Source organism: Hipposideros armiger, unplaced genomic scaffold (genome assembly GCF_001890085.2).
Source record: "Hipposideros armiger isolate ML-2016 unplaced genomic scaffold, ASM189008v1 scaffold_268, whole genome shotgun sequence".
NCBI classification, from domain to species: Eukaryota; Metazoa; Chordata; class Mammalia; order Chiroptera; family Hipposideridae; genus Hipposideros; species Hipposideros armiger.
In genome coordinates, this window is record NW_017731618.1 from 1,875,355 (window position 1) to 1,895,578 (window position 20,224).

The 20,224-nt window shown below is 34.8% G+C and overlaps 1 protein-coding gene across 1 annotated transcript in view; it reads right to left on the bottom strand.

Annotated features, from left to right (window-relative positions):
• Positions 1-1,051: 1,051 nt before the first annotated feature.
• ERBB4 (erb-b2 receptor tyrosine kinase 4) overlaps positions 1,052-20,224 on the bottom strand; it is a 462,722-nt gene continuing 443,549 nt past the window's right edge. The window contains exons 27-29 of the mRNA XM_019656860.1: positions 13,779-13,826; positions 12,674-12,971; positions 1,052-9,342 (exon numbers count right to left, since the gene is read on the bottom strand). Coding sequence (XP_019512405.1) covers positions 8,897-9,342; positions 12,674-12,971; positions 13,779-13,826 — 792 coding nt within the window. The 3' untranslated portion in view covers positions 1,052-8,896. The remainder of the gene's footprint in view (positions 9,343-12,673; positions 12,972-13,778; positions 13,827-20,224) is intronic.

Consider the following 20,224-nt stretch of genomic DNA (forward strand, 5'->3'; position numbering starts at 1 on the left):
AATTCTGCAGTATATATCTAAATATTTTGTGTCATGTATTTTCTGTCTATACATGTATATCTATCTATCATCATCTAACTATATAACTATATACATTATACACACACACACATACAGACACACACACACACACACACATTCCCACAGGGCTTAAAAAGTTAAGCAATTCTGAATTCAGGAATCTTAGAGTGCAAAGCAGAAGAGAATGGCTAAAATATTAATTTTGACATTCATTTTAGCTTTTAACTTTCTGTTCTATTGTATACCTACCTCACACCTTCTCTATATATTTTTTCCTCTTATCATTATCATTTTAATTGAAGTTTTGATATTGGTTCAGGATCAGATTCTATACTATATTTCAGAATTTGTTTCTTGTGGCCATTTATCATGTAATGAAGCCTAGAAAATTTATCTAATTTATTTTGTACTTCATGTGAGGTTTCACTTCCATTAACATTAATGTATACAATAACATTGCTAAAAAAATGAGTATATGCTGTGGTCTCTGATATATGTAGGGTTTAAGTGGTGTCTTTACAAAATAGATTTCTGAGAGGAACACAACCAGTAGGCTTTCTACATAATTATTTTTAAAAATCTCTTTACTTGTATGTTGCACTTATCTTTTTAAAATAAAAGTAACCTAATTCTCCATCATGGATGAGTTGCTCCTGGGTAGTTTGAGAAAGTGAGGTGAAGAAAAAAAAATTACTAAAAAATATTAATGGTTTTTGGATATAACCTAGCAAATATTTCTTTCTTTTTTTTTATTTCCAAAGAAATAAACCAAACACCATTAATTAAGCATAGTTTGCACAGATGAGTAAGTTTGTACACATCAATAAGCATATGCACTAGATGGTAAAGAAACATATGGAATGTATCATATTTCAAACAACAAAAGGGTTCCTAGCAATAATTAATGAGATTCATAAATATGGGTAAAAATAAGCTCATTTCACATTTTTAGAATATTAAATCTAGAACAAATATTTCTTTTCCCCAATTGTTTTTTCTTAGAATAAATTTCTGACACAGAAGAGCACATTTGTTTCATATTTTATTGAATTTCATTTATATTAAATTAAAAATATATTTCTGACAGATTCATGTAACAAAAAAGCAGAACAGTTTTCAAATTGTTCAGCTAGGATGATCAGTACGGAATGAGGCAAAGCAGGTCGCATTCTATAATTGCCTTGTACAGGTACAATTCTTTCCCAAGAGCCAAGAGAGGATCCTTGAGAACTAACCGAAAAAGCTTAATTACAGAAATTTAAAATATTTTCTGTCCCTCATTTTCAAATCACAACAGAAATTGGGGGAAGGAAACGAGAATGGGGTGAAGGGTTGAAGGAGAAAAATGAATAAGGGAAATTATACTAAAAAATACACCTAACATTAAAAAAGTTAGTATGTGTTAAGTGCATAATCCTTCATAGGTAAAATAGAAAAAAAATCAAAATAACGTTACACAACACACAATTGGCATATCCTATTGTGTAAGCGAGTGCAGAGGTTGAACACGTCACAATAGTGCTAAACACAGAATCACAAGTAATGTCAAAATGATAACTTCCAACCAAAAAGAAACAATCACAAGCCAATTACTTATATACAAATCAACCCTAAAGACAATTATGTTCCAAATAAAGATGTCCACAAAAGAAAATCAAAGCAACATTATTCTTATTTACAAATGCAACTAGCCATGTCTTTAACAAGCTATAAAAATACTATTCACATTTTCAAACATACAGTAGTATTTTTTGTTTATTTCAAAAGGCAGCTAACTTTGAACACTGGGATTTTAATGAAACATTTATGGCTTACCAACTATGTTGGTAAGGACTTTGCACCCCTGTCCTTTGAAGATACTTCACAAGAGAGAGGGCTTGTTTTCTGTTTACAAGAACATAAGGAAATGAATACAAATGTATAAAATACCTTAAGCCTCTATCTTTTCAGTAGAGTGTCTCCCTTTATCACCTGAACTGATCTTAATCAACTCTTTTGATGCATGTATGAGATGAATGTGTGAGAGATTTAACATGACATTATTATTATATTACTATTATTATTATTATTATTATTTGTGCTATGAAATGTCTTGCAGATTGGTCTCATTTTCATTTCATCTTGTCACAATGGTGCTCAAGAAAGATCAATGGCCAGTCACACCATGAGAAAATGCAGTTTTGACACGCAGCAATGCGAGTCCCTGGCGCTCACAGCGTGAGATGTTGACACACCAGCCAATGAGGGGTGCATTCAAAGTTAGCTGCCTTCACACAGCTGCTCAGCTTAATAATCGACCCATTTAACAGCAGTACCAATTTATGCTACATATTTCAAAGTACCTTACTTTTAAAAGAACAGCGTACGTATCTACATTTAGAAAATAACTTTCGTAGTTGAGTACTGGAGTAATCCCAAAAGGGTTCTTGGAGTGCTATGGTGTAGTCCCCTCACTCCCCCCTCCCAGCCCCTGAGATATCCAGAAATATACAGGAAAATGACTTTCACATTAGGGAAAAAGTACAACCCTTCATTAACTAAAAAATCTGGAAATGATCCTCGAAAAGCAGGTTATGCCAGTATAGAGGAGGTATGATTTGCCTTCCTTCAAAAGGGCTACAGGCCTGGGAGAAACATCTACACATCAGGAGTAAAAATAGCAGTAAAGGCAAAGTGGTTTGGACATGTTAGACTGCTGCCTACAGGTATGAAAGTTTTTCTTATATTTGTATATTTGTACAAATATAACCACTTCTCATGATATGGGTAAAACTCATGAGAGCGTTCGAAGAAAAACGTCCTTAGAGAGCAAAATAGAGAAAGAATGGCACCCTATTAGACAACACGGATTTTCATTACAGCAAAACTGCACTCATTATATATTTCTTCGATGGATGAATGAACCAATAAAGGATTACAGCTGGTTCTCAAAGCTGGGTCTCCTTTACCTTTACGATAATAAGACTCTTCATTTGTGAAAAAAAAAATACAGCAGCTATAAACTATTTGCGATCAGGAATAAAATGAGATAAAGCAAATAAGTTAATTTGCTGGCAAAACTGACTTCTTAGTTATATGTCAGGTTTTTATGAAAACATTCAACCTAAGATGTACCAAGGGCATGTGCACATAATATGAGTTTCAAGATTCATTGCAGGGCTGACTCGTCCCCAATTCTTACAGAGAAGGACATAGTAAAGGAATCAATCTTCATGGAAAAACAAAATTTTAATATCATAAAGTATATTCTGTGCAGTAATTTATTTGAGAAGTAATTCAGATAATGTCCAAATTGCTAGAATCTTTTTATGGAAAAGTCAAGCATTTGAGGGCAGAGGTTAAGTCATTATTTCCCAAAGCAGGGTGCGGGACCTCAGGGGTCCACTATGGCTTAAGCATCCAGAGGACCCCTCTGAATGAGTGATAGAAAAGTGAAGAGAACGGAGGCAGTTGTGCCAATAGGAAAAGAAATAAGGGGGGCATTTTCCTCCAAGGTCCAGAGAGAAATGAATTTGTCTGTGATGCCTAACAAGATAATCACTTAATTGTAAAACCGACTGTCAGAGAGTATTTTCCAGGGGATGCATGTGAATACCCCCATGAAATTGGGCTTAGCTTCTTTTCGGCTTGCAACTAGAAAAGCATTTTCTTCTGCCCAAAGTATCACTTGGCTGGGAAGAGTTGAGACAGGGGTCTGCAAAAGTGACAAGTCCTACATTTTTTGCACCTCCACAAAATTAGGGGGACTTCAAGAGGGCATCTCAAATTTCTACTCTTTTATGGAGACTTTTCTTTTAATGAAAAGAACAAAGCAGCCATGGTGTTAAAAGCCACTTGTCCACACAAACACAAGGTTTTCCTGACACAATCAACAGCTTCATGTTTGCAACTGTAGAGAGAACTCATCTCGCAAAGACATCTCCGGGATCAGAAACATCGTATTAATGCTACCCAGAAATATAAAAGCTGGCCCCACTGTAATATCAGCAATATCGAGGTCTCCACTGATGTTGTTATTTTAAAATCACATCCAATCTACTTCTGTAGGTTATTCGTTCTAAAGCAAATGACAATCAGGAGACTTGAGTCTGCCTTTATGTCTCTACATGGGTACAAGCCTGCCCTTCACAATCCATATACACAAGGAGAGGCACAGCGGAGTTCTCTGTCCATAGCATACGAAGAAGGGAATTTATCTGGCTTTTTAACAACTAGCAGCTTATCCGCGTGGGTTGCTCATCTGCCTTATTAAAAACCATCAGTCTAATAACTAGAGTCCAAAGTAATGGAAATACAGCAGTTTGAAATGCTTGGTTTATTTAGCATTTATTTATCAGAATATTGTTAACTAGTTCCTTGGTTTTGTCTTTGGAAATGGGAGGTGTTATGGAAAAAGAAAGAACACGTCACACAGTAAATGTATTTTGTTTGTTTACGAAATGGCATCACTCATTCTCTGTCTCTGCATAAGGTAATAGAACACTTTCATTTCCCTTCCTTCATTATGAAGCCTTCTTAATTAAAGTCATGAGGGACATATTTGCTTCTACAGGGTAGTGTTTGCAAAACAGGTTTTTTTTAAAAAAATTATCTTTACCCTTAATACATTTAAAGTGTGATAAAGGAATAAAAGAATGAAGAAGAAATTAATGATAATGCTTTAAAGCAAATTGTCAGAAGTGGAACCAGCTCTGTATATGCCTACTTTCAGCTAAACCTAACAAATAACAATTTTAAATGGCAAACTTATTTTTTTACTATGCAAAATCCATCCTACACGTTCATATCTTGCATTTTATTTTATTACATTATATTTTGTGTTTAATTTTCTAGTTTCATTTACTTAATAGTATTAAAATCATTTAATGTCTCATAACCTAACTAAATCTACATCTTACAGCATTATCATGGTTCTGCTCAGTTATATACATGCTTTCATGATCACCTTTCCTATTACCTTATGAACTACATATACTAGTTAAATAATCAACATTTATAGATGGATGAATAATTCAAGTTTTGAAATAAGGTTAGATAGCTCTCAAAAACTTATATTTACATCCTTCCCTGTCGGGCTTACACATGTTTATTTTTCTTTTCACTCTTGACACTTTAAGAAGCACGTTCATAGCTCCTCCAGCTTCACGTAGCAGCAGAACTTCACAGTCCTTCTACTGGTTTGTACTTGGCATTGGGCACATGCATGATCTCCACGCCATGTCCTGCCTTTAGAAGGTATTAACACACACATTGTAACACTTAGAAGAACACTATGTCTTCTCTTAAGTTGCAGATATTCAGTCATTCTTCCTGATCTACTAAGAAAAATCTCCTATTTTAAGTTTGTGTTTTTAAATATAATAAGAGTATTGCATTGTTTCTGTTTTTAATGCTATTTCAGGATTATCACTTGAAAAAGAACTCTTATCCTAACCTGTGCTACTAATATTCAGAAAGCCAACTGCTGCTCAGCAGTCCAAGCACCTCTTCTTGGTACAGGATGTGTTGTGGTTCTGGGTCTACCCTGGTTTAGAGGACATCTTTTCTCACCCTAAGAACTACTTCTTTAAACAACCATTTAGTAACAGTTTTTCAATATCCGAAAATAAGATTCCCCAAGATAGGTATAAGCTACAAAATTTGGTTATTTAAAAAAATAGTCTGCATAATTTTAATATCAATTTTTCTCAAATTGCTTAAATGATTCTGAAGATTTGCGCTGATACATCTCGCCTCTGAAATCTGATATTCCAATACACTTTGCAGGCTTTACTTGGCATTTAAAAATTTGCCCTACTAGGTTGAATAAATTATTCTTTGGAACAAATGAAACTTTTTTTGTTTTCTCCCTTTCATACTCTCTGAAATATGTTTTCCTAGGGGGACAAAAATAAAACAAAAGAGAAATCTTAAAACTATTGAAATCAAGTATGTACTACAGAAATCACTGAAAAAGGAACAGTAAAGTGGAGCTCTTGTGAAACCTTTTGAGTCATTTTGGATTATACTTGCATCTATCTCCAGTTAGCAGTGGGAGATTACCTGATGTGTAAGGGTCTCGTGTTCTTAGAATGAAGGAGACTACATTCACTGAATGCATTTCTAGTACTTTAACAGAAAAAAAAAAAGAAAAAATAAATTTTTCCCTTTTTCAAAATAAATGATTGTGCTTTCCATACCACAATAGAGACATATGAACATTGTAAATCAGAAGGGGGCGTCAAGTTCTAGTATCCAATAAGTGTGCTGTCAGTGATGGGTAGGTACAGATTTATCTAAAAGAGGAGGCTTATATCCAAATTTTTGTAAGTATTGATGTGAGGTCTCCTTTTCCTGGATGTTCCTCTGAATGGGTGGGAGAGCTCTGAGCTGTTAGGCTGCAACCCCTGACTCAGTCTGTATTTTCAACCTTAGGAAGTTCATAGTTGAACTGTACTAGAAGGGATCTCACAAACCACTCCCTTGCTATTCCTCACTCTTTTAGCTTACCTTACTTCTCATAATTTAGGACAAAACCCATCCCAATGCCTCCAAGGTTCTTGGCCAAAGACCATCATCAACCATTGATTTAATGATCAAGTTAGAATCCAGATATGCTAACAAGCCAGCGATGCACTATCCTTCTAGACCAGTTTGTGTTTAGATGATAACATTGAAACTATCTTATATGCCAACTTCAGTAATTTTCAGGATGTTTAATGCATAGCCCAAATGAGTTCACTGGAGATCTTTTAACAAACAGCTGATTTTATGATGACTGCTCACAAAAAGTCCCTATCTTATTTTTTGAACTTATGGAGGAATACAAATGTAGTTCCAAATAAATCTAGGCTGTAGAATTTTTCAGTTAATAGTAATATTACATTTATGTGGGTATTCCCCCACATAACACAGTGATTTTAGTAGACTCTAAGTAAATATCAGTTGAAAAAAATGAAGGAGTTGAGTGGATGGATACATTTACTTTTTCAAAATAAGCAGAAACATAGATTTATTTGCATTTTCCCCTAAATTCTGTTTTACCAATGGAGAATATATATGATAGATTCAAATTTGACCCTAGACAAGAGAGAGACTTACATCCAGTTTTCCTAATTACTCACCTAAGGTTCCTTTTTCCTGGAGACTCTATTTTCTACCATTTTGTTCCTATTGCTCAATTGCTCATCTTAACTCAGCAGGTATTCTTGTAAAATCATACATAATAAAGATGGATCTAGAACTAGGATGTTGTATTTGAAGAAAAAGAGTTCTTATATGAAGTATCAAAAGATTAGTATATTGGATATTAAAATAATTACATGAGAAGATTTTTCACATTTATTTACAACATTTGACTCAAGGGCCTATCTATAAGCTGTGAATGTTTGTGTATTTCTTTTTATTATACTAATTTATGTGCAAAGAGTTACCTTCCACTTAATATAAATAGAATATCATACTAGAAATTCCATGGAATTCAAGCTAATCCTTACTTGCAGTCCTTAATATGCAGTATACAAATTGGACAACTTATGAAAAACAAATGTGATGTCACATGTAAATAATGTGCTGGCCCTCTCACCATAATCCCTGGATACTGTTCCAAAGTCTCAATTTGCTTGTTTTGGCATTTCCAGTCTTTCTTTACCTTATCTCTTTTTTTAAAAAGGTACTCAAGTTAGTTATTTTGCTGGTTTCTTCCATATTGCTTCATTCAAAATCCAAAATGGAGTTCAGAAAGAGAACAAATAAAATTATAGCTTAAGTGCAAACTACATTTCTGAGTATATGCCAGGTAGACATACCCAATCCAGTGTGTTTCTTCCAGTTCAATGGATTTTCCATTGGCTCACCCCTGAAAGTTGTCAGTAGTTTTCATGAACCACAGAGAACTGTCTCTTAGTTTCCCTTCCACTTTAACATTACCAACTGCTTATCAAGTACTGCCATTTATGGAGGACAAGAAAACATTAAAGAATATAAAGGAATGGGGATGGGTACATATTCAATAGTGTAAAACATGATAGTTAGATTTGATGCTACATTTGATTAATATCTTGGCCTCCTCGTCTAATTTTAAAGGCTGCATATTTAAAATAGTGGCCATCTCACTATATTAAAATATTTCTTATTAAAATTCTGTCAATTTATAGCAATGCATAAGAAGCTTAGATGTAACACTCTTTGCAATTACAAATTAAAGCCAAAAAAAAGGGGGAGAAGTAATACAAACAGATAGAACAAAGGGGGGCAAAAAAAGAAAAGAGAAAAACAAGAAAGCCCTCCAAACATAATTACTAGTTATAACTTTGATGTAGATTTAAACTTAATGAAAGCTGAGTTGTCCATTCTTGCTTGTCAGGATAGACACTATTGGAGAAAGAAACTGAAGTCTCAATCTCAGTTACTATCATGTGTTATAGAAAAGGCTATCCTTTTATTCTAATAGAAACTGTATTAGGACTTCCAGGGATGCTAAAACTGTACACGTCAGTTCCTGCAGATTGGAACAGATAGCATGGGTGTTTCAAGGCTTTGAATTTTTTAAAAAAATAGAAAAAAGATTAAAAAGAGAAAAACAAAAAGTTGAGAAGTAGTTTGATAGCAGGCAGTACTGCCTTATATTTTCTGGTCCTTTTCTAGCTGTTCCAGTCTCCTGACCAACCCATGCAGAGAAATGAAGAAACTGTGGTGTTTTCCTGTCTTTCTCTTTCAGTACTTCCTTCTAATGTTCAAGTGAGATAAGCACATCACTATCATTGCATTTCTATATCTTCCACTGGGAAGTTTCAAAACTACTGGCCTTGGGGATAGAAGGAAGACCATAAGAGGAAGAGAGGTGGCAGGGAAATTGGAGTGGGTGTGTCTTTCCACCTTAAAACCACTGCTGAGTTTACACCACAGTGTTTCGGTGTCTGTAGGGCGGAGGAGGCAGCACAGTGCCTGGCTTCAGCGAGAACTCAGAGAGGTATTCAGGATTCTCTGCCACGATAGGCCGGATTCGTCCATTTTGTTTATAAAAATATTTTGTGCTGTACTCCTGCATGTAGTCTGGGTGCTGGAGGGTGCTGCGAGGTGGCAGGCTGTGATTCCAGTAGTCAGGGTTGTCGAATGCTTTCTTGGCCTTCTCTGGCACAGACAGTATGCTGTTCTTCAGGTACTCGGCATTCCCCAAGGCATTGGCGAAAGTGTTGAGGTACAGTGGCTCATTCACATACTCATCCTCTGCCTTGGGCGGGCCATTGGAAGCATTGTGATATTCAGGATTATCCAAAGCTTGAAGGTCTCCATTTTTTCTCCGAGAAACAAACGGGTTCTCCTCCACAGGGTTCAGATATTCTGACAGAATATTAAAAAATATCAGTTAACATCGACTTTCTGGAAACTGTTAATCAGACAAAGGTTATCTGGAATGACTAGTTTCTTTGTTTACAACAATAGAATCAGATATTTGTTTTTAGGAATTCTCATAAAAATTATTTTGTTAATTATTACTGTCATAAAAAAAAGGAGTAAGTGGGCCTAAAATGTTAATGATAAAACAAGACACCAACAAGGTGAAAATTAGAGTTCTCGTCCCCTAGATTCCTCCTTTTTCCTTCCAATAGCACTTGCCTCTCCTATTTGGGGGTCCAATTATCTAAATGTTCCTGTTTTCTAAAAGTCAATAACCTTTGTTGGAAGATAAAACAACTTATCAGGGTTAAATAACCTTTAAATGTAGAGAAATCATAATTTTTTAATATTGGAAAATTAAAATGTCTCTGGCTTAATTCCATGCCAAGATAAATAGATGAAGTTTAGCCTGTATGGTTTACTGTGATGTCTATACAGGTAACAAGGATTTGATGACAGATGTTCGCCAGAAAGCTTTGCACACAGGAAAGGAAACATCTAAGAAAAAACTCAACTAACAGAACAAATTTGATAGACATCTAACATGCTTGACAATACTATGCTTAACAATAAAGTATAATTATAACCATTTCCAGTGACTAACCATAATCACAAAATAGCAAACAATGAGTTTGGATCATATGCAAGATCACTATTATATAGGTTGAAAATGATCATACAGTGGTTATTTTGTATCATTCAATTCAATAAATTCATCTAGAATAGGTATTAGCCCAGAATTTTACAAAAAATGCTAAGTAATGCTTCTCTCTTCAAGTTTAATTCCATCCCTCTGTTTATAAAATGAGTTCATATAGACACATATACACATATATAGTAGGTCCACTTTTTTTGTATGTACACAAAATGACACATTAGTCCTATTTTGGTATTGGGGTAGAGAAAGTGCACAATTGTTTGTTGAGCTGCCACCATTGTGAAACAAACTTTCTATCCCTTATAACTAGACTGACATGTAGAGAGAAAAAAACTCATCAACTCAGGCTATTTTTTCCTAGATATAGGTAGATTGGATATAGTTAAGCATTTAGCATCATGTGCAAATTAAAAGGTAGTCATGAAAATTGTACCACCATACAAATGAATTACAATTCAATAATTTACAAGGCATTATCATTTCTTGCATTAATCCTGTAAAAAACGAATTGCAAGCTGTATTCTTCCAGCTTTATAGACATAAAACAGATTAAATGATACATGAAGGATACAGTTAGCAATGAACTAGAATTCAGATCTTGTAATTCCTATTGACTAATTATCTTGTACTGCACTGTTTACATTATTGTCCCTACAGGAGAAGTAGGGTGAGCTCTACCCTCCATACAAAGTTTTAATTTGAAAGGAACTCAAATCTACAGCCATTTTAAGAAAACAATGTATGAAAAACCTTACAAGGGAGACAGAATTTGGTTTTCCTTATCAGATTCCTGAACTTTTTAATTAAAAATATAGGAATGCCTATACTAAACTGATCTACTCTCTGAGAACTAGGCTTGAGTAGAACAACCCTCAGACACTTGGGTCTCTTAGTATCAGAAACAAAATCTGGGGATGTCTACAGTGCATCTATATGACTGATTTACCTCTCTCTTAGAAGTTTCATGTGACCTTTTCTCAATGCAATCTACTTATGATCCTAATGCAAACCTGGGTAGCCATGCAGTTATACATACAAGAATAACTACAGTGGAGTTGAGAATCTTCCCAGAGAGTATTCTACTTTCAAGGGGACCTGACCAATTTTCTCAAAGCTTACATTTGTGTCACTATTGGGCTCCTCTAAACATCCTACATTACAACATAAACATTATATAAAAGGGAGAGAGAGAGAGAGAGAGAGAGAGAGAGAGAGAGAGAGAGAGAGAGAGAGAGACTGAGAGAGAGATTAATATATTTGAATGGGTTATTTATGATATATACTTAAGGGTCCCTAAATCACATTTTATAAAAATGAATAAAACTATATATTAAAGGACATAATTAGCCCTCATACAGAATATTAAAATACAGTTTACTGTTGACACTGAAGACTAAGACACGATCATCAGTTTTAAATAACAATCATCATCTTCTCCTTTTTTGATGCTGTTAACTAGAAGGAAAGAATATTTTTCAAAATTGAAATGTTCTTTGATTTGAGTGCTTACCATTTCTACTACTAACTTTGTACAGAAGTGCCCCTATCCATGAGGGATATGTTCCAAGTCCCCCAGGGGATACCGGAAACTGGGAACCCTATATATACTATGTTTTTTCCCCCTATATTTGCATACCTTTTCATTTAAAGGAAGTACTTTATGGCCTTTCTTTGGCCTCTGAATCATCAGCATCATTATCTTGCACTTTTCAGCCATTATTAAGTAAAATAAGGGATGAGTTGAACACAAGCAGTATAATACCGAGACAGTCAATCTGATAACCTAGATGGCTTCTAAGTAACTAATGAGCAGGTAGAGGATACAGCATGGATAAACATCCCAGGTGGGACAGAACGGGATGGCATGAGATTTCATCATGCTATTCAGAACGGCACATGCTTGAAAACTTACGAATTGTTTATTTCTGAAATTTTCCATGTAATATTTTTAGACCACCCTTCCCCATGGGTAACTGAAAGCAAAACTGTGGCTAAGCGGCAACTCCTGTAATGTCATTGCTGTGCTTTGTAAAACCACAAACTATGAATATTTTCAAGACATGATGGTACACATATAAGCATATGTAGGGTTAGCACTTTAATTTTTGAGATATGTCATATAAGAAGTCATGATTTCCAGTAATAAACGAGGTCATTTAAATGACACCATTTTCACGAATCAACCAAATCTTTTCCTGGTGCCATTAAAAAGCTTTGGGCACAGTTGCCAACTTTACCAGTCTTTATTATGATCTCTACAATAAATTGAATAAAATAAGGGTTCTGAAATTCTGTGATATACAACTTCATTCAAATATTTAAATAGAGATGTGCTTAGGTTAGTACTTCTCAGACTTGATTATGTTTCATGGCACCTGGGGGTCTTGTTAAAATGCTCCTCCATTAGGAGGGGCCTGAGATCCTGAGCTCTGAAAAGCCCATAACTGTGTGGATGCTGCCTGTTCAGACAGTACAGCATGAGTAGCAGCAGCGGAGGTCTTTTCTGGGTCAAAATGCTACATAACCCAGGGGTTTAGAAATATCCCTTCTGTACTTTGCTTATTTTGATGGATGTGAATGTCAAATGGCAATCATTTCAGAACACGCTGCTTGTACCTTGTTTGGGTTTGTCTCGCATGGGGGTCATGTAACCTTCTTCATCCAGCTCTCCTCGTGGGCTCCGTTCTGGGGCAAACACTGTGGGGTCAGCGCTGTACCTCTGGGTGCTGCTATCCTCTTGGACGTGGGGTGCCACCGGTTTGCGGAGGGTGCCATTGCAGCAGGAGTCATCAAAAATCTCAGCTGTAGCCCCCTGAGCAACTGGAGCTTCTGGGATGGTGCTGGTCGTGGCTCTGTAGGGCACGGGCACTCCTTGTTCTGCGGCGAAAGCCCCGTCTCTGTATACAAACTGGTTCTGTCAATAGCGAGACACATTTGGAAGGAAGTTATTGTTAGGGTTAGTTGGAAAAAACGAATATTGATAACCAAAGGGATATGGAAGCTTGTCATTCAGGGAAAAGTCAGCTTTTTTATTGAGCTTATTTTCCCTAATGACTAATGGATTACAGTTGCAGACTAAAAAACACCTAAAATTCCAATTTTTCCTAAAAATTAAACCATGGAAAAACAATTTGGAAAAAAAAAAAAAAATATATATATATATATTCGTTTTAATAAGAACCAACCACATGGCCTAATAAAAAGTATTTCATGTTCTTTTCCTACAATTGCCTATTTTTATATAAAATTCAAAGTGAATTTTCATGACAAATAGCAACGTCATAAATTATAGACAGTTGCCATTAAGAACAGAAGCAAAGTGGTTCCCCTGCAAGGTGATATTTCCTTATTGCATTCTATGTTGTAGTTCCTATGACTTTGAGTCTCCAGTACCTAACTGGAGAATCATCACTGAGGTTCTGACTTTCAGCATACAGCCTGTAATCATGGAATTAAATATAACCTCCTCACTCAGAAGCATAATTGATGAGCCCAGCTGAATCATGCCGATAAAAACTGAAAGCTCCTATCGATGCATGATATCTCAATTATGGATTATCTACTGGAATAAGACATCTACAAAGGCAGCTACACAATCTACAGCAAATTCTTAACTCACTGTTGGCAGAGGCAAAATGAGGAAATTATGGGGAGACAGAGGAAGTATGGTAGGCAAAGACCAAATATCCTAAAAGATGAAGGTTGATTGTGAAATACTTACTCCTGACATGGGGGTGTAGGCGGGAGGAGGGCTGTGTCCAATTTCACTCTAATAGGAAAGAAAAATGGAATGATGGATATAATAAGAGGTAACATGAGTGAAAACAAAAAGAAAGAAAAAGAAAAGCCACATGAGTCGTATGAACCAAAGGGGAAAACATGCACAACAGTGAAGTTTGCTAAATAGTCAAATTTTATGCATTCTGACTGCAAATGAGTTTATTTATGTGTTTGGAGAATATTAAATATTTTAATTCAATCCCTGGAAAGGAAAATTACATAAAAAAGTAAATTTTTAAATGGATTGAAAATTAAATTGACAATAAATATTCCTCTGATTTACCCTAGAATAAAGGGAAAAACAGTACATGATTAACTATAGTTGTAAAGAGGAACAGTTTCCTTCGTTGCATGTTCAATACCACAGAATTAACTTCTATCTCATAAGAAGAAACTTATCTTGAAGAAGGTAGAAGTGGATTTCAATTACTTTGGAATAAGTTACATTTATTTTCCAATATTTCAGCAGAGGATCAACTTCTTAGCCTCTCCTTATAAAAAGGTACATATTATTTTCTCTTCAGTTTTACTTTTATTTTTATTTTTATTTTTTTTAAGCAGCAGCAGAAAATCTTGGAAAATCAATTCCTTTCTTGGAAACATACTTTATATATATTACTTTCATTTATTTATAATTAGTTAAAATCAGATTTCAGTTAAAAGAAAACGAAAAGATATCCTTACATTTTAGTACTGCAGCCTATGGGCGAAGTAAAAGCTTATATAAAAATATGATAAAACAGTAAATGCAATGTTCCTTAATGTAAATTAGGGGGTGGTATTAATACCAACTGTTCCTTAACAAAAACTTGCATATATATTCTTTCGTTAAACACATTTTGTAAGAACCTATTGTCTATGTGCCAGGCACTTTGCTAGGCAGATAGTAGTGTAGATAAAAAACAATTGATTTGTTTTCGTTCTCTACTTTCTGTCTTTGAGTGAACAGAGATGACTAAAGTAAACTTTGAAGACAATAGCATCTTGAAACAGCTATGAAACATAGCCAGATATTATTCCTGGTAAATGTTATTTACCATTTAGAGATTCATAAAACAATTCAAGAAGAATATGGACCCATGGAGATGAACTGTTTAATGTAAACTAATAACAACTGGATAATAGGATTTCTTTAATGAACTTAGTCTGTTGGACTAATCTAGGGGCACATCTAAGCCCTGAACAGTTAATTTACATTTTAACTTCTCCATGACTGTTGCTTACATGGTGGCATAGAAAATACTTATTTATTTTCCTTCTCTAATAACATAGCTAACAACACACTGAAGGTTATGACATGGAAAGTTAGGGATATAAAGTGTAATGCACAAGAGGTGGTATTGTACAATAGACAGATTGTCTTATGATTTGCTACAAACTCTGAGCTCCAGCCCCCATTACAAGTGATGTGGTCCATCATGAAACACCTTAGATCCCCATTTTCATCTTTGGCCTTTCTACCTTATTCTCAGTGAAGATAGAGTAAGATAACGTATATAAATGAACTTCGTAAGCTCTGCACAAATGTAAAGTGTATCTAAAATTTAAATATTCACATCTGCTAAATTGGATTTTCTAAGTCAAGTAATCAAAATGCCAAATCTACTCATCAAAGAGGCATTTCAAAATGTTTCCCTGTTCTCCACATTACCTTAAATATTGGTATATTTTGCTATTTTTTAGAAAAAAATGAAATCAAATACATTATTCATATAATTTGGGAAAGGAATTTTCGATATAGTCCTGTGGTATGTAAATTAGGAGGATGGTACGAGAACCATGACAACTGCCTGGTAGAACTTTGTCATATTATAAACCCTGATTATTTAGCGAGCATTTAACAAATATTTATTAACTCTCTACAAGGAAAGTGCAGGAACTGTGGGAGATGCTGGAGATATCACGATACAGTGAGAGAGACATGGTCCTGCCCTTTTGCAATTTATACTGTACTATCAAACATTACCTGGGATCATAGCAAGAAAAGGCAAGAGGGAAGTGAGACTGGAATAAATTTATTTCGATTCTATGATTGCATATTAGAAAACAAGGTATAACAAAATATTAGGAATCACCAGTGTTCCTTTGACCTCTTTGTTAAAGTTGTACTAGGTAACATTTGAGGAGCATTACAGCAGAGAAAACAGCCTGGACTGATGCCCATTTTGCATTTTATAAAACTTGAGAGAGAAATGATCAAAGGAATAACTCACAAGTCACTCCTCATCAGGAAGTACTTTATTATCTATATTCATTGTCTGGGCTAGGCCTCCTTCAGTTGTAAAGGCGTTGTATTAAAAATAACTAGGCCTCTTGCATTTCGTCTGTTCCAAAACAGGAAGTGAGGGCACGGCATATTAGAATGCATCCGCTGTCCCTGCTTGATGTGTCTTTCTGTCAGCAACCTGCCAAGTCTATCTGGATATACTGCCAGATACCATTGTAGTAATAGGAGCATCTTCATGCTTTTTTCTAGTTTTAAATGCTTTTGCTAGCATTAAAATGGGGGAAAAAATGCTAAGCAAAGTCCCTTTAGCATTCATCGTTTTTAGGGTTATTGGCTGCTTTTTATGTTTCTGTTTCTTTTTCTTTTTTTCTTTTTTTTTTTTTTCTGTTTTCCATGATAAAAAGTACCTCATTCATTTCCCCCTGGAAGGGCAAGGCAGCTACAAGGGAACATCTGTGAGGCCAATTAGCTGGGCTGGAAATGTGATATAATTGTTGTTTAAATATATTTAAATTGCATGTTAATCACTATGTCATAATTTATAGGCTTTGAAAATAACTTTTTGTACTTGAGAGCCAAGCCAGATTTTACTTGTTTTTTGCTGTTTTTAGTCTGTAACAAGCTCTTCCAATTCCCTCCCCAGCCCACCCCGCAGATCCCCACACTTGAAGAGCTGAACTTTAATATTGGAAAGAATGACAGCTGCAAGTAAATTGGTTGAGTAAAAATTAAGATCCCCACAGTCAGAATGAGCTGGAGTGACCTTAAAGTTCTAAGCAGAACAAAGCAGTATTCTCGGTTAAAAGGCTTTTGTTTTTTCATTGTGCCACTGTCTGCTGTCCATCAAAGCCCAGCTTTGCAGACCTTCAGGAAGCAGCACTGGGTGCATCTGTGCAATTAGCTGGTGAAGGGATTTACTGTCAGCAGGATGGAGAGAGAAGGAGGAGGGTTATGAACTGGCAGGTGATAGGGAGGTTTCTCCTGGTGGGGGGATTTGTAAAGGTGATGGAGAGAGTCAAATTTAATTTTGTTGCCATTTCACTGGGACACTGTATGATTAACTTGGACTCAAATGTCAGAGGTTACAGAGAAGGCAAATGTCAGCAAATACATCAAATACGGTGTTAAAGGCACTTTTATATATATCATGTCCTAAAATTTTCAGCTGAATGATAAAGATTTAAACCTTTGTCTCATTACATGCCCTGTATTTCTCATATTTATTGTTTTAATTAAAACACTGTATTATTTAACAGTGTTTCTGGGAAATTTTAAATTAACAAGATGGACTGTGTCTCAGGGTATTTAAAAAATATCATACAACTCTATCTTCTCAGGAAACATACAACAATAAATGCTTAAGGTCTAACTTCTATCTAAATTAAACATGTACTTAATGAGAAACAGTTGTTTTTTTTGATCTTCAGATAATTGATACTATTAATATTAACTATAGAATTAAAGTTTCCAGGGCCAAGAAACATTCCAAATCCTTTTAACTAAAATGGACTGTGTCTCTCAGATGTTGCTAATCCATCAGCACTAATTTATCACCTAGACACTTCCACATAGTAACTATTAAGGGTACTCATTCTTTTATCCTCCCTGACATATATTCTTAACACTCTGATGGGCAGTTTTACATTTCCACAGGTCAGGTAGCTGATAGAGAAAATGGTTTTTGCGTTATGTGCAATTCCTGATGCATGACTGTAACTCTATCTTTTTCACAACTGAGTTCAATATACCAGTGTTTGAGACATCTAGATTTAAAATCTTCATTTTTCATAGAGCAACCAGAAGAACTCAAACAAAATGTCTCCATATACCGAACATCAGTAAGGGCTGGGATAAGCCTATTGAATCTAGGCAGCTGGCTTAGACACACACACACACACACACACACACACACACACACACACACACACACACACATTACATAAAATGCCTTTTGTCTAATTATGTATGTACTTATTTATTAATGTATTTATTTATCTATTTAGTTTGATTATGTGGGANACAAACAAAATTAATAATAATGATATAATAATAAATAAAATATATAATAATATATAACACTATATTTAATAAATGGAATAAACAAATGGATATAATGATCCTGTGATCCAGCTGAAGAAATATTAACTTGGGCTCTCATCCTTTGTCCGCTTTTCATTAACCCTAGACCATCTAATCTTTCTCATATGATTCATCTATTCTATTACTGAAAATCATTTTTATTAAAGGGAAGCTATGAATGGTATCAGTAAATATGAATGGGAGTCAACAGACTTTACAAATTATATGGACATGGTGCCTTTTATAAATATTAATAACTATAAATCAGTTCTCAGGGTCTACTCAATTATAATGTCTATTTTGTTTCATAGATAAATGTATGACTACTCTTAGGGAAATTGATAAATAAAGGGAAATCAACATGTATCATGTTCCTACAATATGCCACAGGCTATTTTAGGATTTATTTATCCTTATAAACTTTTAAGGTAAACATCATGATTAAAAATCATGACTCCTATTTTATAGATGAGAAAACTGAGGATCAGGGAAATTAAAAGTTCTTCCCATGTACACACAGTCACAGATTGCTGTCTGAATCTATCACCCTTGCATTATGCCACATGTAGATTTTGACTTCAGCATTTCTATTTTATCTTTGTCCTCTCTCTGCCCCTGCATAGTACCTGAACTCTTTTCTCAGGTAAATTCTCATGTTTTTTTCTTTCTTATGAAAAACTAATCTCAAGGAAGAATTTGAAAAACTCACTAACCTTAGCTATAAAATACTGATAATGCTTTACAGTATTGCCCCTCGCAGCTTATTTCAATTTTAATTAACTACAGGACTTCGGCTGAAAGGTAACTATAAGTAGAATGTTGAGTGTTAATAGAGGGTGTATATATTGGGTTGTCGGAAAAGTCATGACGTATTTTTTCTGTTTTTCATTGCAAAAATGCATCATGACTTTTCCGACAACCCAATATATACATGTGTGTGTGTGTGTGTGTGTGTGTGTGTGTATACATGGAAAATATATATTCTTTCTTAACAATTTCTTCCTGTTGATCCTAAAATCATAGTATATGATTTTAAATCATAGTATATGATTTTAGGATCAAGGAGAGCAAAGCCAGCCCTGAAGCAGGAGGAAATGGTTTTAAATAACTGGAGAGCACAAAGATTTCCATGACAGCACTCTTGCTTATGGATTTATTGTTCCTAGTCTAGGGCTTAGTCAATAAATTTCTTTTCCTGTTTGACTAAGGGTAAGTAAGCTACTGTGGTTCCAGGCAGCCATTCCTATACCCTTTCCAAACATCATAGAACAAGAGGATATTCCCTTTCAAAAAATTCATGGCTAGATGAGTCAATGAAATGAAGCCAAAAATTCCTCACTTTATACTTTTCTGCTGTAAGTCTCTGTTCACATTATATGATGAAGTCAAAGAACTATTACCATGGTCAAAAAAAAAAGTATAAAGAAACATGATTTTTAATTAGTGCCAACATTCCTTAGTTTCACTCAAGATGAGCAATAAGAATTTTGTCACCTTTCTTGAGATTAGTAATCACAGAGAATTTATCTCTTCATCCTGGTGCAAGTTCTAAACGTTTCTCTGTTTGTTGTTTCCTGCAACTTTCTTTTGCATGTTTGTATTTCTTTTCATAAGCATGCTGTGATAGTTGAACCTTTTCCTAATTATGGCTTAGCTACTAATTAACACATTTAGTTGGAAATCTAAGGAGGAGAATTTCTAAGAAGCTTCTTAAAGACCTCCTAATAGTTATTTTCAGTTAGAGAGGAAATGGCCTTTTCTCCTAATTTTTAAAATTTATCCTTAAGAATATCTAGTTCAATTGCAATATCTTTGTTTAAGAGTCAAAATGCAATATCTTTGTTTAAGAGTCAAAATGAAATTATTTAGCCTTGACTATGTCCACATTCTTGGGTAGGCTAAATTTTCAAGTGAAGACTTTAAATTGTCTGTCTCTTTGCTTGAATGTTTTTTTTTATCCAATATCATGCATATTACTTAATGAAGACTTCTTGGTACATGATCAATGTACTAAGAAGCCTTTGAAAAACAAGTCTATAGACCTGGAACAAGTGTCACATGAGGTCCTTCTACCTCTATGG